Below are 27,846 nucleotides of genomic sequence, written 5' to 3' on the forward strand. Positions count from 1 at the left end.
TCCACAATTAAAAGTCATTTCGTTTTTTTTTTTTTTTTTTTGGTTGTTGTTGTTCCATTTCTTTCCAGAAAATAAAGAGCCAATCCCATGCATGTGTTTGATTGTTGTTTATCTTACATTTCTCTGGTTCGACTGTAAGGTTAGCAGGAATCTGAGTAGGCCAGAGAACTCATCGGGCCAGTATCCACAGTGCAGTAGAATTGCCCATTAGAATGAAACCAGGAGACCCATTTAAAAAAAAAAAAAAGAGTCGCAGAGGATGAGAGGGTTAGCTTTGTCTTGGGTGTGGTACAATGTTTTAGCTGAGAAGAGAAGCCAACCCTTAGTTGAGGGGAAAATAGTTCTTAAAAACCATAAGGCCTCCCCCCTAGAAATGTCTCTAAAGAATTGAGTCAAAGCTGCCCCTTGGAAGGTATGAATAGAATCTTTAAAAAGAAGAAGAAGAAGAGGAGGAAGAGGACGAGGACCACGAAGATTTCTATAGAGCTTAAAGTTCACAGCCATTCTGTGTAGACAAGAGCTAAGAAAAATGTGAGAATTATACAGAAAACCATTAATCACTCCTTTTCTTTAAATACGTATCCTCTCTCCTTTGTCATTATTCAACAGCAAATCTCCACAGACCGGCTGTTGGGGGAAAAAAGTGTTAGCCGCCTCTCCCGGATCTGCAAGGGGGAAAAATTTTGGAGCCATAAAGTTGAAAACTTTTTTCTCTCAGTTTTGGAAGAAGCCTTTCGTCATGAATGGGACCAGAGGAGCTCGGGCGAGAGCGGGCAAGAGGCACAGAAGGTAACAAAGCCCCGGCTTGGACTGGCTTTTTTTTTTTTTTTTAAATGGGCTCTTTTCAGAAGTTTAAAAAAAAATCCTCTCACCTCTTTCTCTCTATTTTTTTCCCCCAGCTATCTTTGTGGGATTTTATTTTATGGTGGATGCTTGGTCAGGTTTGCTGCCTTTTATGATGACTGATGTTTGGGAGCGAAGGGGGGAGACCCGGAGACAGAGAAGGAGAGAGAGGCCTGGACACCTGGAGAGTGTTTGAACTGGTCGGGACAGAGGTGTCAGGGCCCCTGAAAACCACCAGAGAAGGCTGTTTGTGAGGCTGTTCAGAAGTGCTTCTCTGGTTTTGAAAAATGCAGGCTTGCACACTGAGAACCCGCCCGTGCGTGCGTGTGTGTGCCTGTGTCCTGGGACTCTGACTGTCTACACTGTTTACCCGTAAGATGTCACTGAAGTCTCCTAGAAAAAAAAAATGGAATCCAGTTCTTGAATGGAGTCGTCCCCCCACCCCCATCCCCAAGCCTTGGAGTTGGTTGAAGTGGATTTGGTTGGGTTTTCTTCTTGTGTCTAGTTTGGGATTCTAGATAAATCTTCACTCTCTGAAAAAGAGAAACTGCTCAGGGCCAGGTGCACAGACGCAGAAATTCTCTTTTGTTCTGCCCCCAACCCAATCCCACCCACCCCACACTCCGGCCCTCCTGGAGTCCCCGTGTTCAGTTTCTTCTCTTTTTGTTTCTGGGTTTGGGGGGCTCTGTTCTTCCTCTGGGGCCTTACTTCTCAGGCTGAGGAATGGTAGATTCTACATTAGACCTGAATATGCTGTCCTCTTTTCCCTGAGGCCTCACTTAGAGAGAGTTTGGAGGCGGGAGGCTGGCAGGATGAAGAGTTCATGGAGAGGCCACGTTTTCTAGGCGATTAGCTTAGTATTAGAACCACAAAATGACCTCGGAAGCCCCTTGACCTCTCTGAGACTGGACATTGTGCTAGCTCTTGCTTCCTGCCCCAGAGGGAAAGTCACACCTCTTCAGGGCTCCCAGCTTCTACAGTCCCCAAATCCTTTGCTGGTTCAGAATTTATGGATCATTTTTCTATTATTGTGGGTTGGGGGAAAAGGTAGAGTTTTATTTGTTTGTTTTGGTTTATCTTTTTAAGTTAGCCCAGAAGATCTATGGGTAGGGAGGGAGTATGGTGCTAGTCTGTCTACATAAAGCCCCTTCCCTAGTTTTAGCGTCAGGCCCATCTCCATGTCCTCTCTGTCTCTGTCTCTGTCTCTGTCTCTGTCTCTGTCTCTGTCTCTGTCTCTCTCTCTCTGTCTCTCTCTGTCTCTGTCTCTCTGTCTCTCTGTCTCTCTCTGTCTCTCTCTGTCTCTGTCTCTGTCTCTCTGTCTCTCTCTGTCTCTGTCTCTCTCTCTCTCTCTCTGTGTGTGTGTGTGTGTGTGTGTGTGTGTGTGTGCCTTGTTGTTCAAAGCGAGCTGAGGGAAGGACTAAAGGATATAATACTAAGAGGTCAGGCTGTCACAGACCATGGGGCACTAGATCATCAGAGGAATAAATTCCTAAGGTGGAGAGAAAGGGTTCCCACCATGATCACTATCTTGGAGATATCCCTTCATATTCTCTCTCTCTCTCTCTCTCTCTCTCTCTCTCTCTCTCTCTCTCTCTCTCTCTCCCCTCAACTATTTTCTGAAGTTCCTTTGTTTAGGAAGCAGTTTTTCTAGCACCTTCATCTCCATGGGTACCTCAACAAGCAGTAACAAGAAAGATGAAAGGAGGGCTTCACAGGCTGCTTGGACCACATCCAGGGCCCACTTTTCTGTGCTAACCAAAGTTTGTAGAAACTTTCCAAGTCAAGAGAAAAATGGAGGATTTGCTAAAAGGGGGAAGCTGGAGCACGGACCCCTCCTCTGTAATCGGAATTCTATCTTCTGCTTTAGATATCCTCAGTAGCCGTACACATCAAAGGAGGGGGAAGTAAGGAGAGACGGAGAAGAGGGAAAAGGGTTGGTTTTGGTTTTTTGTTTTTTTCCTAGCTGGGAACAGGAACTGCTTTCCTTAAATTAAGACAGGACAGGAAGAGACAGTGCTTTGCTGGAGAGCTTGTGAGGTGGTGCTTGCCCACGTTGAATAAATCTTTTCTGTATCTCAGGGACTCTCCTCTCAGAAAAGAAATAACTGGAGCCACGGACTTTTTCTTTGTCCCTGGGTACCATAAACGGAGGAACTGGGGGCCTCAGGAAAGAAAGGGGTGGGCAAACTGGGCCACTTTGATATAGAAAATGTTTGGGGCTTGTTGATAATGGGCATCTATTGCCCCTAAAGATACATAACGGGTTGGTTGTCCATTGCGGGGTGGGGGCGGGGGGGCCCTCTCTAGGTCCAAGTGACAAAGATTCAGTCACGCAGAACTTTTATAAACTGTTTTGTGCAGTTTACAATCTCTGAGGACTAGGGGTTCACCAAAAGGAAAGGGGCCACAATAGAAGGGAAAAGCTGGGGTTCACCAAAGGCTTTTTGTTCCCCTAGGCTCACAGAGAAGGACCCCCCATTTCCAGACCTGAACCTTTTTGGAGCTGACAGCTGCTTGGGCTCTTTCCACAGCTCTAGTGCTCCCCCCCCACTTCCCCCAGTGAGGCCTTCTAATCTTTTGACCTCTCTCCTAGTTCCCTGGGCCCTTTGCACTCCCTCTCTGCCGTCGCTCGCCTGCCAGCCTGGGCAGAAGGCTGCTTAGTCCCACTAGGGTCCTGGAGGCAGCCTCTGCGCCTGGTGGGTCTGCCTGGGAAGCAGTGACTGAGGAACGGGTTTGATTGGAAAACGGAGTTGGGAAGTTTCCCAGCGTGAGTTGAGCGCTGACGGATTTGTGATCGGCCATAAAACTGGCGCGTTCAGTTTCGTAAATCAATCTCGCTTTCCTCAGTCTAAACGCTCGCTTTATCGGCAGCAAGAAAGCGCTCAGCTCGCGCTCTGGCGCTTGTTTATTTGAACGTGGACATTTCCCAGGATCTGAAAAGAGTGCGCATTCTTTAACAGAGCCTGCCTGGCCTCGCCTTTCTGTAGCCGGGTTCTCCTTCTTGTCCTTAAAAATAATTTCACCGTTTTAAGGGTTGCTATCTTCAGTTTTAAAGATTGCCACTTCTTCATATTCTCTCTCTCTCTCTCTCTCTCTCTCTCTCTCTCTCTCTCTCTCTCTCTCTCTCTCTCTCTCTCTCTCTCTCGTCTTCTCTCCTCTCCTTGTCTCCCCCCCCCCATTCCTCCCTCCACTTCGTTTGTCTTTGAAGGACAATTTTCCTTTTAATGGATTTGTAGCCAAGGACCTTGTAGACTGTTGCCTCGCAGGAGCCGGGAGCAGGCCTTCATCCGCATCAGGCTGAATTCAATACTAGTCTGTGTTCGGTATCTGGACAATCAAAGCTGACCACCCCCCCTACGGAGTCTGGGCCCCGCCGGCGCCCCCTCCCCGTGGGGCTGGGGCAGGATTCCAGTACTTTCCGCAGGGGTCCTGCTGCCTCAAAACCTCCGAGGCACACGTGGGGAGGCTGTTTCTTTGGGGTGTGTTACAAGAAGAGGTCCTTAACCTTCATTGAATCGCTTTTGGTTCAGATCCTTCTAAACAAACCAGAGGAGGCCCATGAAACCCATTCCCCGGCTCCCCTACCCTATTGGCATTATTCTTCCCCATTACACGGATGCCCTGTCGGCCTGGTCGCAGCTAGCCCAGAGCTGCCGAGGTAGATGAGGCTGGCAATGTACAGCGCAGGGCGTCTTAGGAATGCCTTTCTACTTCCCTTTGCTTTCCCCCTCCCACCCCCCTGCTCCAGCTATGGACTCAGATTCACTTCTAACTTGTGGAGTTTGGCGTTTGTTTGGCTGTGTTTATTCTCGAAGGGAGAGAGTCCGTGTACCCTCCCCCCACACCCAATCCACATCCCTACTCAGGGCATGGCTTTCTCTTATCCTAATGTTTAACACTTTTGACATGTATCGTCCCTATCTTTTCCTCATTGATCAGTCTCCATTGTCTGTTGATTGGAAGCCTAGGACACTAACACCTTGAAATATAGACCCCAGGCTGCCAGGCAGGCTTTGCGGACTTTCTTATCCTTTTTTTTTTTTTTTTTTTTTTTTTTTTTTTTTTTTTTGGTCAGCTCTTGTTTCAATACTTCAGGTACCGTCATTGGTGGTTTTCCGAGACTGAGAATGGACTGGATATAGGTAGAGCCCCGTCATCCACTTCTTTTGTATGGAATCCTTGGTCCCTAGGTCTTTGTCTATGGAGTTTCCTCTCAAATCAGCAGCAGCATTTAGCTCCCTAGGAGATTAACAATGCTGGGGAGTGGGGGGGCTTCTCCTTCCTCCTTATTCTCAATCCTGAGAGATCCAGTCCTCCCTTCACTCCATTTGCCTCTGACCTTTCAAAGGCACAGCACAAAAGATCAGAAAGTGAATTAAAGCATGAAGAAGTCCCACTCTTGATACAGACAAGGTGGCGAGGACTTGCAAAGAGTCTTCCTTCCCCATCTGCTCCCCTTAGATACACCGTTGATGAGTTAGAAGGGAGCGAGGGTCCTGCTAAAATAAATACCCCTGCAGTGGGGAGGGAGGAACAGACTGGAGTTGGAAGTGGGATTTCAATTCTAGAGGATACAAATAGGAAGCTAAGAAAACCAGGGGCTCGCAGAAGGGCTCAATGCCCACCCCACCCCCACCCTGACGCCCCTGCAGACTGTTTCTGCACCTCTAGGAACTAAGCAGAAGCACGAGGAGAAGGGAGAGAGGAGAGGTGGGCTGTGGGTAAGTGTATGTTTGTGGGGGTAGGGAGCACGTATAGACGTGCCTGTGGGAGAGAGACCTTGCTACTATTCCATTGGTGCGTTGGGGGGGGGGGACCTATTTTACAGGAAAATTTCTCCTCCTGAAGGGGAAGGTCATAGTGGTCCTTTGAGCCTGAAATCGAAAGACCCCCTTCCCCCTCCTGGTCACGTGATTCATTAAATAATTAATGCCGAGGTTGCAGAATAGATATGTATTCGTCAGGAAAATCGCAGGCTCGGTCTCCCTGTTTCTGACGTCCAATTCAACTGTCCTTTGAAAAAACAAGCCTGTACCCTGAGGAAAAAAAAAAAGAGAGGGAGAGAGAGAGAGAGAGAGAGAGAGAGAGAGAGAGAGAGAGAGAGAGAAAGGGAGGCATCTGTAAAAGAGCCCCGCAGCTGGAACCACACCGCGGGCTGGGGTACTGTAAGTAGAAGGGATTTCTCACTACCTACCGCGCCTTGTACGTCCATGTAAATTTATTGTTTGTTATTAATGCTATTGTCGTAAAATGTGACAAATAGGCATCTTCATTTCCTGCCATTTCTCTTCACAGGGTGCTCTGTGTTCATACCCATTGAGGCATTGCATAGAGATTTTAGGAATATTTCTCTCTCTCTCTCTCTCTCTCTCTCTCTCTCTCTCTCTCTCTCTCTGTCCTCCAACCTTTTTCTTGATTTATAGCAATATGGGTGTCAGCTTCTCAGCCGGCATGCCAACCATTGTGTGTGTGTGTGTGTGTGTGCGCCTGTGCACGCGCTTCTGCATGTGTTTGTGAGTGAGTTGTGTTGTTTATGGCCATGTCTTCGATAAATCATTTCTCACAGAAAATGATGTAGAAGCTGGGCTGGTTCTGTGGCGAGAGAGAGAGAGAGAGAGAGAGAGAGAGAGAGAGAGAGAGAGAGAGAGAGGTTTTTTGGAGGCACTTCCTCCCTCTCTGCTCTGCTCCCAGGAGTTGGGTTATTTCAGACGATTTACAGTAATACATCAGCAGTTAATATGAAAGCTCTATAGCTGGAGGTCTTAAATTACAGCATCTGTGATTATCAATTAAGATGAGATTTGTATAACTTTGGTAAACTAGAAATGCCTCGTTGGCATATAAACCCAGTCAAAGATCATGACCTAATAGAAAAATGATATTTGCAAGCCCCACAGAGCCAACATTCCAGTGGCAAGTAATGCTGTGTTCTGCGGCAGACCCTCCTAGGAGTTTGGTATTTCCAACTCTACCCGTGGGTGGACAAACCCAACTCTGACGGCAGAAGGTGTATGTGTGTGTGGGGAGGGGGCAACAAAGGTAGAGGCATTGGAAGAAATCACAGGACTTTAAGGCACTGATTTTTGTATTCAGTGGGAACCCAACAGAAATGCTATGAAAGTGATAGGGGGACAGGAAGGACTCCTGTGAGAGTGTTAAAGCTTTACTTAAAGGCTTGGTGTGTATCGGGTTTATTGGGGGGTGGAGAAGGAGTTACCTAACTTGGGGGAGACAATGGAGGCTGGAAAAGGGTGAAGGGCAGGGAGAAAAGCTGAAAGCCTTGGCTCCCCATCCTCTAGGCTACAAAACAAGGAAATGAATTCACACCCCAGGAGCCTTCCTTAGACCTATTGAAACAAAGAAAGTTTCCTAGCTGTCTCTGTCTGTCTCTCTGTCTCTCTCTTTCTCTTTCTCTGTCTCTGTCTCTGTCTCTGTCTCTCTCTCTGTTTCTCTCAGTCTTTCTGTCTGTCTCTGTCTCTGTCTTTCTCTCTCAGTGTGTGTGTGTGTGTGTGTGTGTGTATGTGTGTGTGTGTGTGTGTGTGAGCTAAACTGAGAGAAGTTCTCTTAAGTAATTCTAGAAAAGAAATGTTTTAGGATCCAATTGGCCCTAGAAAGTTGTAGAGTGTTCCAGATTTTTGGATGTGTTTCTTTGCCTCCCCTTCCCCCCCCCCCCCGCCCCCAGCCCAAAGACTGAGCAGTTGGGGTGCAGATCAAGAGGTGGGGTATCTGGAACTTTCCCCTGGTGTTTCATGTAAAGGGGAGGTTGTTGGTTAAAAGCAAAGTCAGATGTGGCTTCTTGGGGACATCCTGTCCTATGCACCAAACTTGTGACGGATGAGAGATGCAGAGAGACAAAGCATGGCCGAGTCCAGGCTGCTCCTTTCCTGGCTGGAGTCAGGCCAGTTGACTTTATAGCCAATATTATCTGTGATATTTAACTTTGCCTGCTAGTGTAAACCTTTGAGCAGAAGAATTAGAGTGGTACAGGTGTTAAATTATTCATGGCATCAGCCCCATGGAGTGGCAACACAGGTCCCAGCCCAAGCAGCATCCAGGAGCTTACTCCTTACTCTGCTCCAAGTGATAGCTGAGGCCTAGCTCCTGGATAACGGGGGATTTGAAGGATCTGAAGAGACAGAAAGTAGTACCATCTGATCATCATAAAAGGGACTGGGAAGAGTGTGGATTCAGGGACAACCTCGCCAGGGCTAGCAACTGCGGAGAGGGGAGACTGGTTGGGAGAAGTATGCCTTGGGAGCTGATAGCCTAGCCTTTGAGTCCTGTCTTTACCTAGGCTTCCTGTCAGGGAACCCCAGTGAGAGAGGTGAGCATGTTTTACTTCTCACCTGATGTGTGCTTTCACATGTTCATGTGTAAAGAAAGGGGAAGAAGGTAATGTTTGCTCTCATTTGGTGCCCCAGAATTTAGGCCAAAATCTTGGGATCTCTAAGTGGGGTAAGACTCATCTCTTTTTTCCTTAAAAGGGAGGAAGAATAAGAAGGAGAGAGGGTAGGATTGTGTTAGCTTCTGAATTCAGACTGCTTTAGAGGATAAAGAAGGAGAGTGTGGAACCGGAAGGATCAAGTTTGGGGAGCTGGGTCGTAGCTAACTGGAGACTGCTGGCCACTGGTCTCATGGCCCCTACCCCCTTTTCCAGGTTCTTCCTTTTTATTCACCGTCCCCCTTGCCACCTTTCCCCAGGAGATCTGCCCCAACCCCCAGAATCCCCCCCCCATGACTTGCCTTTGTCTCCTCTGGCCCTGGGGAAATGAGGTTGTGCACTTACACCCCTCCCCTTCCCTCTCCCCAACTCTCACACCGACTTCCCCAGGAGACAAAGCAAGGAGACCATCCCTTGTCACTATTATCATCCATTCATATCAGCCCCTCTTCAATCCCCTTGTTTGAGGCCCAGTGCATCTATCTAGGCATCTAGGCCGTTTCCCAAACACACACACACACACACACACACACACACACACACACTCACACACACAGAAACACACTCACACACGTGTGTATACACATACACACATGCATATATTTGTGTGTATGTATATATGCACATGTACACACATATAATAGTATATATGTGTGCATTTGTTTTGGTTAGCCTTGAAGCACCCTGCCTCTTAACATCTTTAACCCCCACCCTTGAATCTGCTTTTATGCCACCTAGGGATGGGACTCTAGGAAAGTTGCTGATCTGGTCTTTTCCCCAGCCTGGGCTCACTCACATCCTCTGTCTCTGTACAAGTGTGGCATCTATCACTCACTATGCCTTTAAGATGCCAGGATGCTGGGCTGCTAATGCTTTAATGACCAGATGAGCTGGATAGAAAGATGAGTGAGAGAATGGGGAGGGAGGGAGAGACAGGGGATGAACAGCAGGTTCCTTTTGGGGTGGAAAGTCAAGGCTGAGCTCAAGGACAGGGTGTTAGGAAGAGAGGAGAGGAGACAAAGGCCAGCCCTAGGGGCAGAGAGATTGTTCTGGAAGAAGTGGTAAAGGAAGCCGCTTGGTTTTTTGCTTCCCTTCTCTCCAGAAAAGACTCTCTCAGAGATAGGGTGTGGATTCTCCCACAGAGGAAAGGGCCCCAAAGGAGAAGGAAAAGGTGGCCTAAGGAGCACACCAGCCCAGAAGTGATTCCTGGAAATACTCAGAAGTCCTGCCTGAGGTGCCACTCAGATTCCCTTAAGAAGCTGAGAGAGGCAGAATGTAAGGCGACAACGGGGCTGTGAGAAAAGGATAGAGACAACAGAGGTGGCAGAGAGGGGCCGGGGGAAGAGTCTACAACCCTTGGAGGGCTGACTCCTTCAGACTCCATGAGCCATTCTCTGCCCCCGGTAAGGGAAGCTTTCCTTACAGGAAGTTGCCAAAGTGGAGACCTTCTTAGAAACTACTGCCTGTAAAGTAAGCCCCTTAAAGGCTCTTACCAGGTGTGAGGCATCCAGGGGACCATCCACCATGCCAGGGGATGGCCGAGATGTCCTGGGCACTCTAGTCTCCTCTTGTACTGGTGCGGTAACCCGGGCTCTTTCCCAAAACAAGCGCCATCACCGCAGGGAGATTGGCACAAGATTCTGAAACCTAGGGGGAAGACTCCCCCTTCCTCAGCTCCCCCTTTTACCTCTCTTCTGCAACCAACGACTTGGTTTTGCAACTACTTTCACCTCCACGTTTCTTCCATTAACTCTTCAATTTAACAAACGGATGCTTCCCTTTCAGATCCCCTCCCTCCTTCATCTTTCAGGAAAGAAAATAATAAAAGGGGAAGACCCTATCAGCCTAAGCAACTTTAAAGGGCCTGAAGGGGAAGTTGGGGAAAGAGGAGAAAAAGAAAGAAAGGAGTCCTTGGGGCTCCCCAGTTTTTCCTATTACCTCTGCTACCCAAGCTCTCCCTCCTCCATAGTACCCCACCCCCTCCTGCCCTGCCCTGGACCGTCTCCCATTCCCTCCCTTCTCCTTCGGGCCGGACATATGGAACCCATTTCGCTGGTGACATTGAAGAGCCGCCGGTGCGCCCGCCTTCCGCCATGGCGCCCCCGAGGCCCCCGTGCTTCTCCGTGGTCCTGTCAGTCGCCACTTCTTTCGCCCGGCGACTCGGTCACTTCTCAGGCCGGGACCCGCACCAAGCCGGGATTCCCTCAGCCCGGCGCGGGCCTTGGTGGGACCGCGGGCTCCGCGCACTCGGAGCATCCCGGGGCAGGGCTCCTGCAGTCGGAACAAAGCCGGGGGCGGGGGCGAGGCGCAGGCCGGCCTCTTTCTCCCTCATCCCCACCCCAGCACGGCGGGGGCGCTCCCAGGGCCAAGCTATCAGGATGTGGCCGGCCCAGGCGCATCCCCAGTCCGGACCGAGGGTCCCGAGACTGGCCATCAGCTCTTACGCGTTCCCCGCACCCGGCCGCCCGCCGCGGCTCGCACCCTAGTCCGAGACCGCACAGGTAAGTGTGCGGTGCTCAGTCCAGCGCCCCGTGGCCCGGAGACCGGGGCGCGGATACCCTCACTCCCCACGTTGGCATCCGAGTGTTTAGACAAAGATCAGAACAACTTAGAGGAGGTGGTGTGGGACTGAGAATGGGGTCCAGGGCCCTGGATGTAGGGAGAGTGTGGAGGAATGTGGAGTTGTACCTGTGGGTAGACAAGATCCGATCAGGGTTTGGGGAACTCTGGGGTCCGGGAAGGATAGAGACTTTGGAAGATTTTCCCGGGAGAGATGGGAGTTGTGGTTGGTGAGGGAAACATGAGGCTGGGCCTGGCTTGCACAGCCCAGCTGCCACTGTGGGCGAGCCCTTTAGCACCTAGGAGTTATTTGAAGCTGAAGTGACAAGAGGTTACGAGGAGGCTGGGTGTTAAGCTGAGAAGGTAGGAGAGGGCTTGATTTATGGCTTTCAGAGAAGCTGTGTTTACTATCTGCCTGCTCTGGAAACCGAAAACCAAACCTAGTAGAGGCGGGGAGAAGCCGCTTTCCTTGGAGTGGGAGGCGATGCCAGGCTGATGCCTTGGGATTTATTTTCTCAGATGCAAGAAGACCCCAGGAATCACCTCTTCTCAGGCGAAAGGTGTGGTGCTTTTGTGAGGATTAAGGAGTGTGCAGGCACTCCCATGTGGAGATTGTTTGTGTATTGTGGGAGTGGGCCTAAACACTGGGCGTGTGTGTATATGATCTGATTGGTGTCACAGTTACATAGAATCAATTCCTGCGTGGCTATAAAGAGCCAGGAGTGGGGCTGGGTGTCCTATGGTCCTGGTACTTTAGAATGGGGAGCGTTGGGTACCATTCACTGTCTCTTTATGCTGTCCACGAGGTACTGCTTCTCCTGCCTGGACTTTCTTTCTTCTAAATAGTCACAGGCAGCGAAGCCTGCTTGTATGGCCTCTGGCCACAGCTCCTCTTTCCTTTCCTTAAGTACTGCCTGCTCAAACACAAGCTGGCTGATCGTCATCACTTTGGATCTGTAACCTTGCAGTGGGACGCTAAGAATTTAGCAAACATGGTTGGGTGAAAGGGTGTGTGGTGGGAGATGTGACTTGGCAAAGGAAATGGGGGTGATTGAAGTCTGGTCTTGGAAAGGTTGGGTCCTACCATTGCTGTTCAAAATTCTCCCAGTCTCTGAGAGGAAGTGTTAAATAAACACACAGTTGACCAAAAAATAAGGGAACCATGCAGAATGTCGAGGATGGGGAGAAAACATTTTGACTCCTAGATAGTTATTTCCGCAGGCCAACTAGCGGCTCTTGTGTTTCTGTCCAGACACTGGCTTTGCCTGCAAATTGTTTTGCATTAAATTTTCTCAGCCACAGAATTATCTTTCTTCGCCTCCAGCTAAGCTTGCATTTTTCCACCAGACACTTGGGCCCGAACCAATGAAATCTGAGAGGAAGCGGCTGGGCCCTAAGTGGCCGTAATTTAATTGATTTTATCATAAATCATCAACTTGATGAAGAACCCGAGGTTTCAGTGAAGTAAATTGATATTAATGGGAGTTTCTTGAAATGCAAACCCACTGCATTGTTGGGGCATCTTGAGCTGAGAAGGTGGATTGCATGTTTCTCAAGAGCTGAGAGCTCAACCTGGAGCTCAGTGCAGCTTGGGGTGGGTGTGTAGGAAATCATACTTTGAGGGGCAGCTGCCTGCAGATGGATCTCTGGGGGAACACAGCAGAGAAAGGAACTTTGTTGGGATGGGAAGCAGACTCTGGCACTGAACCCCCCCCCCCTTTGGCCATCCTGGAAATGCTGGATGTCAATTGAGGGGTGGGGGAGGGCAACTTTGGAAGCTGGTAGGTGTGTAGGCAGAGGTGGGGGGGGTGGGTTGGGGTGAGAAGGCCAGGCTGGTACAATGGGCTTATTGATGCCTGGTTAAAAATTGCCAGGTTGATGCCTTCCTCTTCTAATTATACAAATTAATTATTTACTACTCAGATCACTGCATCCCAAAATAGCACTTTGGATTTTTGTAAGAAATGTAGAAAACAACCCATCCTCCACTCAGAAAAGGAGCAGTGAGATTCACTGTTTCCCTGGGGGGGGGGTGAGAGAGGACCCAGACTGGGATGCTGCTCCGTGGTTGCAGAGTAAACATGTAAATCCCAAGGGGAAGTATTTTGCATCTGATAACAATGGTGCTGGTGCACTTATCTATCTTCTGAACTCAGTTTATTATTGTTTGCTGTCTCTCATATTTACACTAGGACATGGAGAATTACTAATGTTCAGCCTGAAAGGGAACCTTGGAGATCATTTATTTAGTCTGTTCCTTCACCTCCACATCAAACAGCTTGGCTTTAAAGAGGGGGCACACTGAGGCCCACAGAGTGCTCAACTTCGAGTCACACAGCCAAGCTTCGATGATAAAAGCCCAAACCTCCTACAGCTCAAGACTGTGGCAAGCATAACCCAAGATCAATTTATTTTCCACTGTGGGCCTCAGTTTCACTCTCTGCTACAATGGCAGAGTTGGACTAGGCACCAGGTTCTCCCTCATTCTGCTCTTGGGTACCACTCTATAACTCCATCTTCTGTGGGATACTGCTTGGGTGTAATTTCCTGTGTGTCTGGCAGTTCTGTGGATAGCTGACTGTAGAAGTTACTGCATGATTTGTTTGCAAAATTCAGAGTTTGTCTCATCCTGTAACCCTGGGAAGTAAGTCCTCTGGGCTATGTATTTTTAAGGAATCTTTGTCCTCAACCTGAATGGAAGTCCAGGTCAAGAGCAATGACAATAGAGGTCTAGCTAGATGGGGTGAGCTGGGATTGGCACAGGGTTTAAGGGCCTTAACGTCCCCAAACAAGGCTCATTTCCTGTTAAATGCTAAGCCAGGACTGGAGTTGTCCAGAATCCAGCATCTGCGGTTCCTCTTACCTTAGTCCAAGACCTGGATTGTGGGATTACAGTTTAGAATTTGTGAAAGCAGGTGTAGCTTTCCCACCTATTCAGCCTTGACCCTGGATGTTTAGACCTTCTTTATCTGGGAGAGGGCAGGGAGAACAGAGTATGCCTTGGCACCACACTGTCCGTCCTTCTAGGGTGACTAGAGCAGAGGTCTAGCAAAATGGAAGGTCCCTACTGTGTTTCACTTTATTTTCTTTTTCTTCTTCCAATTATAGAGACATGAAACTTGAAAGAGTGGCTTCCCCGGATGTACAGCTATGTGAAGGGCAGTTTCTTTAGGGATCAAGGATATAAGGAGGGTGATGGGTTTCGAGGAGTTTTAAGGTGCCCAGGAAAAGTATGGCTTGGGGATTCTGAGGCAGGAAGTGGTGACAGCGAAGTAACTTCATTTTTAGAAATCCCAGGCTCTGGTCAGATAGTCCAGTCCTCCAAACCTATTTTGAGAGAGAAAGTTAAAAAAAAAAAAAAAAAAAAGACTGCCAGACCTGATAGACTGATAGATTCTGGTCCTATCCCGTTCTGACTTTGGAGTTTTATATTTGGAGGCCTTCCACTGATTGGCCATTAATCCAGTGAGTTATTGTCTGCTAAACAGAGGACATTGGGAGAGAGACATCCAATCAGTCAGGAGAGACCCTGCCTGCAGGCCACTCAAAGGGAACTGCACCTTCAGCCAGCCAGTCTTCCCACTATCTTCCTCTCTCACCCAGCATCCTCTCCCAGCTGTCCAGGACTCACCGTCTCTCCCCCCTCTTCCCTCTGCCTCTCCATCCTGACTACCTTTGTCTCCACACTGATAGGGGTGTGGTGTTTCAGGGCTAAACTTCTAGATGTCCCTGATTCAGAAACAGATCTTTCATGACCAAAGAGCCTGCTGGCTGCTGATTGTGGTACCATTAGTGTTAGTTTCAGGGGTCTTCCACGGGCACCCAGGAGACTCTATAGATCCCTGTGATGTTCTATTTCTTCTTTCCTTACCCACTCCTAGTCTGAAGCGGGGTGGGATACAGCCTGGATTTTCTTTTCTTTTCTTTTCTCACTGGGGCAGGCTTTCTCCCGCCTCCTCCCTTCCGAGTTATCATCAGCTGCGTCTACACTCGCTTTGGGGAAAGCGCTCAGAGGATCTCCTTCCCGAGTTTCTTTGTTTCTTCCCACTCAAGCATTTTTAGAGAGCCAGGGACTAGAGAAACAAATGTCTAGTCTACAAAGCCATCTTCACTAACAACACCCTCCTCCATTTACAAACCTAAAGCTTTAACATCTCCATTAATATTTAAGAGGAGATGGAGGTGTGAACTTTAAAGTGTTCACTAAGTTGAACCGCCTCACTAGGAAGGAGCATGGGACAGGGAATCCGGACCAGGGCAAACAAGAAGCAAATCGCTGACTTCTAGCCGCAGCTCCAGCAGGGCCAGAGGAGTTTTCTGCAGCTTAAGCTCAGAATGGGATCTTTGGTCACCAGAGGACTGAGAGCAGAAGTTGATTTTAAAGGAGCTGGCCCTGTTTGCCCTTATTGAGATATTTTTTTTTGTTTGTTCTTTGTTGGATATTTTTGGGGGGGTTGGAATGATAGCACTGAGGTTCACAAGGATGGGCAGTCAGCGATCAACCACTCAAATGTTGCTTACAAAGCTCCTACTGGCTGGATGCTGGGTACCTAGCAGAAGTTCTGGAAGCAAGTACAGAGCCATCACCCGGTGTCTACAAAGACAGAAAGAGGACTCTCAGGATGCTTGTGATGGGGGATGCTCTCTCCCATTTTTAAAAAACACATCAGTTTTGGCCTCTATCGGTTCCCACTGGCTGGCTCATCTTCGTGAGCTTCCTCTTCTTACTCTTGCTTTCCTCTTCCACCCCCCCCAAAGTTACCAAGTTCTCTGAATCCAGGAGGAAAGTGCTCCCCATTTTGCCCTTCTCTAACTACCCCTGAATCGAGGTTGGTGTCTCATCTATCCTCCTGTCGTCTCTCAGTTCATCTGTCACTCTGAGAGACTATCCTCAGACCCTTCCGAAGTCCTCTGCCCCAAGTTGCTCACTCCAGCTCCCCATCCAGCTTTTGTCTCTTTAATTTGCAAAGGCTCTTAAGCCACCGCCACCGTTCTGAACAGAGCAAACTCTCTCTCAAAGCCAATCTCCTCTGTTTCCTGTCAACTCCCAGCTTCATGGCGGGCAGCTCCCTGTGGCCCGGGGAAAGATAAGAAACCATACAAGTATCTAAATGTCTTCCAAATATTGGTCATGAGACCCGGGATTCAACTTCTACCACATTCGGAGGTGCATATCCTCTGAAAAATTTTCCCCTGCTCCTTTCTGGCTCCTAGATCCCCCCTTTTTGCTCCCATCCCTGGATGCCCCTCTGTCTCAGACCACCAGGGGTGAAGAAGGCTTAGAAAGAGATGGTCTTTTGCTCACTCCAAGCTCGTTCCATCTTCTCCCCACCTCCACCCCCAGTGCAATCCCGGCCGGCAGCCTTGGCTAGGTGACATGTAGGCTCTTTTGTTATCCCTTTAGGCAAAGCTGTGTGGTCCCAAAGGTGACCAGGTTTCTTCTCAATTTCACAACAGCCATCTCTAGCCAGTGGTGGTAGCTTTCAGAAGAGCCGAAGAGTCCGAAGTACATTAAAAACAAAACAAACTCTTTATTTGGGGGAAGTAGAGGAGATAGTCTGTGATTCAAATTTCCTGAAGCCTCTGGTAGTCTCCCTGGCCTGAGCCGCTGACCCGCCAGACCTAAAATTCTTTGGCATCTCACCCTGTAGATCTCTCATCAAAGTTGTTGGTTAGCATAGCAGTTCCTCAGGAGGCTCTCTTGGCTTGAGCCCCGACACTTCATTAATTTTTTTTCTAAACACTACTAATAAACACAGCACATTGGCTCCCGCTTCCTCTACTTACCCTCTCCACTCCCACCTTCCTCTAGCCATCAACTCTGGGGAGGCAGTAGGATGCCAGGTGTCACATCTAGGGCTCTGCATGTGACTCTTGTTGCCGAAGGGTGGGAAGAGAGCACAGGTTCCTTCTGTACAGCAGGGCCCAAGAAAAACCAGTTGCTCCAGCCCGTTTGACCTGATTTGATGGGTTTAGAAATAGTGGGACCCTAAGCCAAGGGCCATCCCTTTACCACCCCTAAAGAAGAGCCTAGAGGGGAAGGTAAGAGAGCTAAGGCCGGTGGCGACCATGCCATCCTCTCTGGAGGGGAGACAATAGCTGGAGATCTCTCACCTTTGTTCCCTGTCTCGTCCCAGGCCTGTCCCGGTGTATCCAGATAGGAGAAGGCAAAAGAACAAGTGTCCTAGTCAGAAAAGCACAGGCTCCTGGCTGGATCTGTCTTTAAGAAGCCATCCGTGTAGAAAAGAGACACTGGCTGCCTTCTGTGTCATCCCCCTAAGTCAGCAGTTAGACAGCCCAAAGGCACTACCGCCTGTAGGAATGGCCTGGGCTCTTTTTTGTCTTCTTCCCTCTACTGCCAATGGCTCTTTCCCCACCCCCTGCCCCAAATTTGCAGACACCTACATTCTTGGTTCCTGTCTTCCTCCTACAGGCCCCCCTACTTGCCTGCCCTGTTCAAACACACCCTAAGAAAACTTTTAGCTTTTGTAACCTCCTTCACTTGTGCCAAGAGTCCCAAGTCTTGCCGAACAGAACATGGTGGTGGTGGTAGAGAAACAGATTGCTTCTGAGTAGAGATAACCATCCTCCGTCCAGTCTGCCAGGACATTCGAAGCGAAGCCTTTCTGGAGTTCTCATCTTCTCTGGAGTACAAATGTCCTTTTCACCCCCTAGCCCCTAGAATCTTAACAGAAATGACTCATTGAAGTTCTCAGAGCCTTTCTCCCGACCGGCTGTCTGGAGCTCCAGTTAAACCACAGGATTCTTCCTTCTGTCACCCTCCCGCCAACCCCACTCCCCCTGCAAGATGTTCTGGGTTTTTAATCATCGCTCACCGCTAGTTGTCTGTTCTCAAAAGGGGTGTGTGTGTGTGTGTGTGTGTGTGTGTGTGTGTGTGTGTGTAAAGTCTGGCCTTGTCCCCCCTCCCCCATTAGAAACTGGGGGATGGGGGTGGGGAGGAGAGAGGAATCAGGGACTCAGTCACCATGAGTGTCTAAAAAAGTCTCAGTGGGTCTCCTATGGGTGAGTGGGAGGGACACCCAGCACCCCTGGCCCAGCCAAACCAGCCTCTGGCTACCTCTCCAGAGGCCATTTCTCGAATTAGCATAATGGTCCAATAGTGAGGCCTGAATAAGGTGGGGGGGGGCACTGTGTGAACTCCAATGGCTTTCTTTGCATTTTGTCTTCTCTTCTTCCCCCCTCTCAATGTAAAAAAATTTCCTGTTTAAAAAACAAAACAAGACAAGAGCACCTTCTACTTTTCTTGCTTCATTCACACTGTTATTTGGGGGAGGCACCCCCCCCCCCCAGCTCTCATCAGAATCACCTTCCCTCCTTATCAGGCATCTATGCTTGCTAAAGGGGAGAGGTGGGGGGGGCGAGCTTGTGTGTGTGTGTGTGTGTGTGTGTGTGTGTGTGTGTGTGTGTGTGTGTGTGGTTTTTTTCCCTGTGCAAAAGCAGAGGCCATTGTTACAGAGAGTAGGGCGTACCAGTCTTATAGGGCAACCACACTGTGGCGGCTTGGCCGAGCTGGAGCCCGGAGCTGGATTCTCGGCGAGCCGAGTCTCCCAGCACCTTTCGGTCTGCTATTTTTCCCCCGCTCCCCTACCCCTCCCTCCTGCGCACCCCCCCGCACTAAAGCCGAGTGAATTGAAGCGGACGCCGCGCGGTTCCTCTGGCCGGTCTGCCCCTCGGGCTCCCCAGCCGGGGTGGCTTTGGGAAGGGGGGGGCGACGCAGCTTTAAACAGTGGTCTTTTTTTCCTTTGCCTTCAAGGAGGGGAGATTTCTCGCCTGCCGCTCGCGCTGGGGCTCGATGTGAATATATATTATGTCTGCCTGTTCTCCCCTCGTCGGTGGCTAAGGTAAGCTGGACTGAAATAGGCTATCAGTTTGTGAATGGCGGAGAGTATGTCTCAATGATTTATGGCCCATATGACTCCAATCTCGGTTCAAGAAGAGTTCACAAGCTTTAAGCTTCCTTCCACGCAGCGACTGACTCTCTCTCTCTCTCTCTCTCTCTCTCTCTCTCTCTCTCTCTCTCTCTCTCTCTCTCTCTCTCTCTCCCTCTCTCCCTCTCTCCCTCTCTCTCCCCCTCCCTCCCTCCCTCCCTCTCTCTCTCTCTCTCTCCCCCTTTCCGCTTTTCTCCTTTTCTCTCTCTTCTCTTCTAGCAGCCTGATCCAGGGCGGAATCCTCTCTCCCCCGTTTGCTAAGAAGAGCCAAACCTTTCTCTTTCCCTTTCTTAATCCTTTTATTTTTCTTCCTTTCATTATTTTTTTTTAAAGTCCTGGAAGGTGGCCTGTCCTCTCTCCTGAGGTTTCTTCAGCTATTGTTACCCTTCCCGGCTCTCCCCAGGAGTGTGCCTGGAAAGGTGGGGTTCTGGAGGGGGGGCTTGCCTCCCTTCTCTAGCGAGACCCTGAGGGAAAGCCCGGAGCCACTGTCTCCTTCCCACCCTTCCGAGAAGCCATATGGAGCCTGAATTTTTCCAACATGGAGGCAAGGGAAATAGACTTGTTTGGCTGGGTAGAGCTGTTCCCCACCCCCTCTTCTGGATCCCAGATTTCTGATCCCTGTGGCACCTTCGGGTTCCTTACTGTCCCATTGCGCCAGGCCTCTGTGCCTTCCAGCCTGGAGCCCTGTTAGGCAAAGTCCCGGAGCAGAGTTGCTAAGGCGCCTTTTAATTCGGTTACCTCCAGCGCCAAACTTGCTGCCGCGGAGCTCGGCCCGGGCCCAGCCCGGTGTGCTTGGAACCTGCCGCGGCTAACCAGTTCGGCGTCCGGGTCGGTTTCTCCTCATCTCCTTGAGCCTTGAGCAGGAGGCTGGTAGCTCCTCGCCAGCCACCGCCGCCGCAGCGGCCAGACAGCCCGCCAGCAGCGGCAGCTGGAGGCTCTCCGAATCCACAAACCTTCCTGGCCTTGTCTCACCGCCAGAGGAGTCTCCTCTTTCCTATCAAGTCTCTGGCTCCTTCGCTTCCCACACTCGCCTGGCCTCTGTCCTGCGATGGTTTGGGGCTTACTGCTGGGGGAGCGACAGGAATTTCGGCCCCAGGCGCCTAGTCAAATTACTGGGTTTTTATTTCTTCTTGTTGTTGTTATTATTATTATTATTATTACCATCATCATCGTTATTGCTGTAACAATCATCTAGACTAAATAAAGCCAGGGCCCAGCCAGCTACCCCCCTCCAAGGTTTTTATTTCATTCTCTTCTCTATCTATTAATAACAAACTCAACTGATGTCGGTTAATTAATTCTCCCTTTCAGCCAGGGCTGCTCCGAAGCTAATTTTGGTTAAATCATCAGAGGCTAATGGTAATAATAATAAAAGGATTGGGTCAGCCTGGTCAATTGAACTCCAGTCCTCCCTGGAAGGACCTGCTGCTTTGCAGACCCATGTGTATTTCCAGAAACAAAAATTTCCCAGAAACCAATTGGAACTCAAGGCTACACCAGCTCCCTTTTAAGTACGGATCTGTGTCATAAGGGCAGCAAGCGCGTTTGCGTGTGGGAGGGGCTCACCCCACCTGAAGTCCTTTCATTTTATTTTTATCAAAATAAAACCAGCTGGGCCGAATGGTATTTTAAGTTTTGCCCAAAGCACATGACTCAGCGAGGATCAGTCTGGAGGTTTTAGGGAATTATTCATAGAGGGCTGGAGACGACACAGAGAAAAGGGGAGATATGGTCAGAAATCTAGGAACAAATTCAAAATCCCCTGACACAGTGAGCTTTCAAAAGGCTGTGTTAAAATAGTGACCACAATTTTATTTTATTTTATTTTATTTTTTTGCTGTTGGGAACCTCAGTAAACAGCCTCCCCTTTTGAATCCAGAGACGAATACTGTTCAGATTTTTTTGTGACTCTGTCATCCTGAATAATTCCTCCCATCTCAGTAGAAAAGAGATTCCAGCAGCTGCACAGTTTTTTTCTTTTTTCTTTTTCTTTTTTATCCTGAGAAATAAAAAACAAAAAACAAACAAACAAAACAAAAACAAAAACAGACTTGTGGAAAGGACAGGGGAGGTCCCACACCAAATGGCCATAGCACCAACCGGTCTTGCCTGGGAACTCTAAACAGTCATGGTCCATTTGGATGCTCCATAGGGGCCTCTGGCTTCTTGGTCCCAGGCCTGCCTGAGCCAAGACTGGAGGTGAAGGTACCTTCAGATGGGACATAGATGGATGAAGCCTGGTTCCACTGCCTCTGAGGTTAAAAATCTTCAGGAATTTTCTGTCTAAGGCTGCTATGATCTTCTTGGAGGGCAGGGTCCCAGATGAACTTGCTTTTCAGTCCGGCTTGGGTCCAAGACCTGCTAGACTTTGCTTAGGTGGAAGGAGAAGGGAGGAAGAGAGACAGGAAGCAGAGAGGCCTCACTAGGGGAAGGAGGACCTCCGGGATGCTTTTATTTTAGAGTCTAATAGTGCCTACTCCCTGGATTGCCCCACCCCAGGGTTGGGGAGTAGGGGGAGGCATAAGGAGAAATTGTAGGAGAGGCAAGAGGTTAGTGCAGGCGCCAGAGAGAGGCGGTGGTCCACGAGGCAGTGGTATTTTATTCCTAAGTATTCACCAAAGGAGTACAGTCTTGATTTTGTAGAAAATGGAAATGGAAATCGGTGTTTTCTTTTTCCCTTTAAAATTAAAGTTGAAGCGAGAAGCATCCATGTCAGGTTAGATACTTGGTCTCAGCGTCTGCTGCAGAGATAGTGGCGAGGGGAGAAGAAAAAGAAAACCTATTGATGTCAGTTCCCTTTTTAGTTCCTAAGATGGATTCGAGGCCCAGTCCTCTTCTCCCCCTCTGTCTCTTCTCTCGCCCCGCAGGTCAGCCGCTTGGAACAGACCCGGGAGGAGGGGGGCAGAAAGGGGAGGGGGGTCCGGCGTGTCACGTGACCCCCAGGGGTGCCAATGTCCGGTCGTGAGGGTATCAGGCCCTTGCAAGTTGCCACCCACTGCCCGGGCCTCGCCCAGCGATGCAGAAAGCCACCTACTACGACAACACCGCAGCTGCGCTCTTCGGAGGCTACTCCTCGTACCCTGGCAGCAATGGTTTCGGCTACGACGGGCCTCCCCAGCCCCCCTTTCAGGCCGCTACACACCTGGAGGGTGACTACCAGCGCTCAGCGTGTTCCCTGCAGTCCCTGGGCAATGCCGCCCCACATGCCAAGAGCAAGGAGCTCAACGGCAGCTGCATGAGGCCAGGCCTGGCCCCAGAGCCCCTGCCCGCACCGCCGGGTTCACCCCCACCCAGCGCCGCACCTACCAGTACCACTAGCAACAGCAATAACGGGGGTGGGCCCAGCAAAAGCGGCCCCCCCAAGTGCGGTGCCAGCTCCAACTCCACCCTCACCAAACAGATATTCCCCTGGATGAAAGAGTCAAGGCAAACGTCCAAGCTGAAAAACAGCTCCCCGGGCACAGGTACCAGCTCTCTGCCTTCCTAGTCCATCAGCTTTTGTCCAGCCCAGGAATGCCACTGTTATTATAGCATCCGACCCCAAGGCGCCCACAAGGCGGCCTGAAAACAATATTAGGTGGCTGCCTAGTGTTTTTTAGCTACCTCTCACCACCTGATGACCTCTGACCTGACCAATACCCAGTCCCTCCAACCATCCTCCGCCTGGGCTTTCAAGAGTTTCCAGGAGGTGGGCCTCACAGACCTTCCCAAGGCCGCACTGCCTAGAGGTACAGAGTCATCAAGGACAGATTATTATTAAATATGATTACTGTGGGTATTAATCACCATCGCTCAGGCAGCCTGGGGTCCAGGCCTGCAGCCACTGCAGCCTCCACGTGCCACACTTCCAGGCCCTGCCCACCAGTGTCCAGTCCCCCCAAGGTGTTCCCAAGTCACCTGTCTTGTAAAGAGGGTGGACAGAAGGCAGGAATCATCTCAGACTTAGATTTGGATATATGGGGAGGGGTGCGCGCACACGCAAAAACCTAGCCCTAAATAAATGGCCACGCAGCTCTGTCTGTGTGACATGATCAAATTTTCATAAGCCGGGGCAGTGAGAGGAGAACAGGTCTCTTAATAAATGCCACTATTATAGAGTGTCCGCTAATGCGACGGGAGGTAGGAAGTGGGGGGGTGTAGAGGAGGAGGCGGGGACGCGAAGGGGAGGGCAGCGGGGCCTCCGAGTCCAGGCCTGGATTTATTAAGAAACGATGCATTCAATTTCGGCGTGTTCAGTAATTATCTTTTATTTCATTTTCTCCCCTTCCCACCCCTCCCCCTCGGGTCCAGCAGAAGGTTGTGGTGGCGGCGGCGGCGGCGGTGGCGGCGGCGGTAGTAGCAGCGGCGGGGGCGGCAGCGGCGGCGGGGGAGGGGACAAGAGCCCCCCGGGGTCGGCGGCGTCCAAGCGGGCGCGGACGGCATACACAAGCGCGCAGCTGGTTGAGCTGGAGAAGGAGTTCCACTTCAACCGTTATTTGTGCCGGCCGCGCCGCGTCGAGATGGCCAATCTGCTGAACCTCAGCGAGCGGCAGATCAAGATCTGGTTCCAGAACCGCCGCATGAAGTACAAGAAAGACCAGAAGGCCAAGGGGCTGGCCTCGTCCTCCGGGGGTCCCTCTCCGGCCGGAAGCCCCCCGCAGCCCATGCAGTCCACGGCCGGCTTCATGAACGCCTTACACTCCATGACCCCCAGCTACGACAGCCCGTCCCCACCAGCCTTCAGCAAAGGCCACCAGAATGCCTACGCGCTGCCTTCCAACTATCAGCCCCCTCTCAAGGGTTGCGGCGCCCCACAGAAGTACCCCCCGACCCCGGCGCCGGAGTATGAGTCCCACGTCCTCCAAGCCAACGGGGGAGCCTACGGGACGCCCACCATGCAGGGCAGTCCTGTCTATGTGGGCGGGGGTGGCTACGCGGATCCGTTGCCGCCCCCTGCCGGCCCCTCCCTCTACGGCCTCAATCACCTTTCCCACCACCCCTCGGGGAACCTGGACTACAACGGGGCGGCCCCTATGGCCCCCGGCCAGCATCACGGACCCTGTGACCCTCACCCCACGTACACAGACCTCTCCTCTCACCACGCACCGCCTCAGGGTAGAATCCAAGAAGCGCCCAAACTGACACACCTGTGATGGGAGGGGCGGGCTGGGGAGGGTGGGGTGAGGTTAAGGGACAGGGAGACCGTGGAACTGGGGGATGGGCGCGGTTTGGAGTCCTGAAAAAGGTATGTGTTGGGGTTGTCGCCAGGCTTCCATTAACAGAAGAGGCCTTGGGGGTGCCTTCCCTGCTCTCAGGCCCCGAGGGGCCTGTCTTTTAAGTCCTCCAGGCCTGGTTCCATCTGCCTGCCAACACCCTTGGAAAGGAATCCACAGCAGGTTGGAGACGGGACCACATCAACCCCAGAGTTCCCAGGGTTCCAGCACTACCAAGTTGGAATTCCAGATTGGAGGGGTGAGGTGGAGTCGGGTAGAGAGGGAGCCAAGATAGACAAGCAGGGCAGAGAAGCACATTCAAAACTTAATGGCTTGGCTATCATCAAACAATCAACTTACCTTGCATCTCTGTGGGTAATTCCCCCAAATCTTGATTTTTTTTTTTTTTTTGATTCTCCCTTTCAGTCTCCTTATGAAAAAAAAAAATAAGAAAAACATTTTTAAATCTAAGGGCACAAAGTATGTTTCTCTCCTACTTCCCTGAAGCTTCAACTTGCCCCCCACCTGTGTTAGGCTTCTGGCTATCATTTCTAGCCCTAGGTTGGTTTTCTGCTCTAAGGACATTCATATCTACACCCCACCCCTATTGATTACAGGTTTCAGAGGGCTCAGGGATGGTAAGATATCCTGAAAGTTAGAGCTGCCTATAATATAAATAAATATATATTTTTTTCTTTTAAGGAAAGGTTAAGAGGCCAAGGCAGGCAAGTTGTCAGGACTGGAGGCTCACCAGCTCTACAACCTCTCAGCTCCCACCCCATCCCACTCTCTCCACAGAGAGCTCTCCACTTTTCTTTTTCTTCTGTTCTTCTCTTGACTTAACGTGAAAACAGGGTATATTTGAACAAACTGACTGTCCTAGGCAGGTGCTGCAGCTGGGCCTGTGTACCTTGCTCCAGTTCCTGGGACATTCTTCTTGCACTTGGAGTTTACATTTTAATGGATATTAAAAAAAAAAAAAACAACTGTGAGAGATGCCTGGGCCTGCAGACGTCCAGCTTCGCTCAAAGAGTGTGTGTTCTAGTGAACATTTTCATATATATTTATTGGTTATAGCCTGTTAAAATATTTTCTTTTTTTGTATTATTTATCCCCCCCCCTGCATTATGTATTTATATGAGGGACAGAAAAAGGAAAAAATTGTACTTTTTTAGTATTTACTTGTGTTTCCTGTCATGTAAAACCAGCGATTTTAGTTTTTATTGTATTTCTAGACGAGAGCTGTAGATTTATGTTAAACTCGTACTTATGAGCAATTGTAATTAGTTCTAAAAGGCATGAACTCGGCTCCTAAATGTCACTGTATAGTCCTGAATTGGTAGAGATAAGAAGTTAATTCTCTCTTGGAACTTTCTTTGTTCTTCCGTAGTTATTTTTTTCCCCTTAGTTAAAAGAGTTGTCTGTTAAAACAATCCTTGAATAAACTTTCTGTTATCAATTTTATCTTGTCCTGGTGGTCCAATTCAGGTTGCAGAAAAAAGGCTCTAATGGCCAAATATCCCCTAGAACCAGGCCATTGGTGACACTTCCCAGCCTCTTTGCCCCTGTCTCCCCTCGCCAGCTTTTCCTCCTGGTTTCAACTCAGTTTTTGACTTTCATAGCAGTCAAGCCCATTCTGCCAAGTTCTTCAGCTAAGGTTGAGGTAACTAGCTTGGAGGCGTGGGGGAGGGGAAGGAATCTTAGGCTAAGCCTGTTCGGTCTCTTTGCCTGTCTGTTTTTCTTAGTCATTGGCCCCCTTTGTCCCTGTGACCACCACCTCCATGCACCCCTCTGCTCACATCAAGCCAACCAAAAAATTTAGCTTATTACTGCTTCTTCCAGGCAACCTAAACTTCACGTTCTCTTCCGGAGCCACAATGAGGCTGTCACGTGACTCGAAGCCCAACCACCATTGGGTCTAAAATGAAAACAAAGGAAAATGATTAATCTGGGGGAAAAAAACAATAACAAACCGAGGCCTAGACTTCTCAGGTCAAGCCTTTAAAACTAAAGTGAAATTCAATCATTAAATGAAGCCCAGGGCAGAGGAAGAGGAGGGCCGGTTAGATTTCTCCTGCCAGGGAAGAGAAGGGAGTGAGGGGGAAGCTGTAGAAACCAAGCATAAATAAAATGGTCCCCGGGCTAACGTGAGGCTCTGTTTCCACGATCCTTGGGAAAACTTCATTTCTTAGTCCTGGTTCCATAAAAGTTTTATCACATTGGAGCGAGGATGGAGAGGGTCTGTCAAAGATGAAATGTCACCACCGCATCCCAGTATCCGATAAGAGCGAGGAGACAGGGAGGCTGAAATATGGAGCTAATTCTCATTGAAAGAGAAGCGGTGGCTGCCTGCTGAAGAGTTACATAATTCTAATTGTAAGCGATGAACCCGCATGGCTTAATTAGGAGCAATATATTTGGTGGTAGTGGTGATATGGGGCTGGGGTGGGGTGTGGGGGATAAGAATCGTTTCAGGCCCCTCAGCCTTAGTGCGAGGGCTGATTTTCATTTTTATGTTGTATCCTGGCAGTCCAAGGTTAGTAATTACGGTCTTTATGCAACAATAAATAACAATAAAAAAACAACCTGAATAATACGCCCCTCCCCACCAAGTAGGATTTTTTTTTTTAACTGGACTTGGCTCATCCAGGCAGCAGGCAATTTAGCATTGGGTCAGGCTATAAATTAAAGGCAGGGGAGTGTGCAAAGTTTGATTGTGATCAAATAACGCTCAAGGGTCTGTCTTTCCTTTTCTCTTCCTCTTCCCTGAATGATAGAACTACACAGAGGGTCATGTTTGGCTGTGAGGGAAGGGTGTATTGCTTGTCTATCTAGCTAGAGAAGAATCGAATAAGAGAGAATTTAGCTAGATATAAGAAAGGGGGTGCTGTGGCTTAAAGCTAGGGCTCTAAACAGAAATAGGACCTACCCTTCTGTTTCCAGATCCCAGGTTCTCATCTAAAGCCGTTAAAAGCGTGGATAAAAGTCTGTGCTGTAAGGCAGCAGACAGGGCAGGACCGATGTCTCTGGGAGGGAGGGTTCACTCGCCCCCTCCTTTAACACCCAAGTTTTCTACTGTTCACTAATCTAGCTGTAAAATCTGTCATCAAGGGTTAGAGAGCTGTATTTCCTACAGGACAGTCTGGGCTCTGGTTGCCTTTGAAGAGCCCGGGATCCTGCAGCCAGCTGGAGTGTCTGTTACAAAACTTGCGAAGGTGCCCAGGGTTGCCGCCAGGGAGAAGGCCCTCTCCCAGGCCCCACTCTACAGGATTCCCCTTCCAGACAGCTACTATTTGGACTCTCCTCTGTTAACCGCCATCCAGGAAAATATATGTATATATTTTTTGTTTTGTTTTAGTTGAGGTCCACACCGCCCTGTCTGGCCCACTGGCCTAGTTAAGAGCAGTTTCCCAAGAGCCTGCCTCTTTGGGTCCTTGAAGCCAACATCTCCAGGTCCCCCCCCCCCCCCCCCCCCCGCTTCCCGGCAAACTTCTCTGCTTTCTTTTCTTTTCTTTCTTTCTTTAAATACTCACCACCACCCACGCGGACGTTACACTGACAGAAAGTTTCTAGTTCCAGCTCTCCATTTCCCTGCTAAGCAGCCTTCTCCTCTAGGCTGGGCGACAGAGGGCGAAGAGGGGGGAGGGGAGGACAGAGCCGTGGGAGTTCTCCGGGGCAAACTTTCCACCCAAGTTAGCGCCTTCCCTCTGTCCCCATTTCCCATCTGTTTCCTAGATCTCCCAGAATCACCTTTCTCTGTTGGCTCCCCCCTCCCTCAGGCCTTTTTAAGGGATGTGGAATTTAGGCTGTTCCCTCTGCTTTCCCGAAGAGCCAAATTCTTTGATGCAATCGGAGGGAGCTG

General features: G+C 49.9%; 1 protein-coding gene and 2 long non-coding RNA genes across 7 annotated transcripts; 1 reads left to right on the forward strand and 2 right to left on the reverse strand.

Annotated features, from left to right (window-relative positions):
- The first annotated feature begins 600 nt into the window (after positions 1 to 600).
- On the forward strand, positions 601 to 25,448 carry Hoxb3 (homeo box B3). Of its 3 annotated transcripts, none has more exon segments than NM_001107042.2 (4): positions 601 to 789; positions 18,618 to 18,705; positions 21,660 to 22,256; positions 23,083 to 25,448. In NM_001107042.2, coding segments are annotated over 2 exon segments (1,290 nt in total). In that variant the 5' UTR covers positions 601 to 789; positions 18,618 to 18,705; positions 21,660 to 21,808; the 3' UTR covers positions 23,925 to 25,448.
- Positions 16,359 to 18,051, reverse strand: LOC148003083 (uncharacterized). Its single transcript, XR_015631301.1, has 2 exons — positions 16,958 to 18,051; positions 16,359 to 16,801 (listed from the first exon to the last, which is right to left on the reverse strand). It is a non-coding gene; the product is annotated as an uncharacterized LOC148003083 (long non-coding RNA).
- Positions 20,581 to 27,761, reverse strand: LOC102550580 (uncharacterized). 3 transcript variants are annotated; one of them, XR_015631299.1, is made up of 5 exons: positions 27,518 to 27,741; positions 25,784 to 25,902; positions 24,345 to 24,414; positions 21,002 to 21,163; positions 20,581 to 20,791 (listed from the first exon to the last, which is right to left on the reverse strand). It is a non-coding gene; the product is annotated as an uncharacterized LOC102550580 (long non-coding RNA). The 3 variants fall into 3 exon arrangements; XR_015631298.1 differs by lacking the exon at positions 20,581 to 20,791 and adding an exon at positions 21,409 to 21,533 and having other exon boundaries at positions 20,898 to 21,163; positions 27,518 to 27,742; XR_015631300.1 differs by lacking the exons at positions 20,581 to 20,791; positions 21,002 to 21,163 and adding an exon at positions 23,024 to 23,332 and having other exon boundaries at positions 27,518 to 27,761.
- Between the last annotated feature and the right edge of the window lie 85 nt (positions 27,762 to 27,846).

This window comes from Rattus norvegicus, chromosome 10 (assembly GCF_021556685.1).
Source record: "Rattus norvegicus strain SHRSP/BbbUtx chromosome 10, alternate assembly SHRSP_T2T, whole genome shotgun sequence".
Classification (NCBI taxonomy): domain Eukaryota; kingdom Metazoa; phylum Chordata; class Mammalia; order Rodentia; family Muridae; genus Rattus; species Rattus norvegicus.

Bases quoted from the DNA above. Each gene is read 5' to 3' on its own strand.
- Hoxb3 (XM_087572164.1), top strand. From the start codon at position 21,809: ATGCAGAAAGCCACCTACTACGACAACACCGCAGCTGCGCTCTTCGGA. The intron at 22,257-23,082 runs GTACCAGCTCTC...CCTCGGGTCCAG, and splicing joins AAACAGCTCCCCGGGCACAG to CAGAAGGTTGTGGTGGCGGC.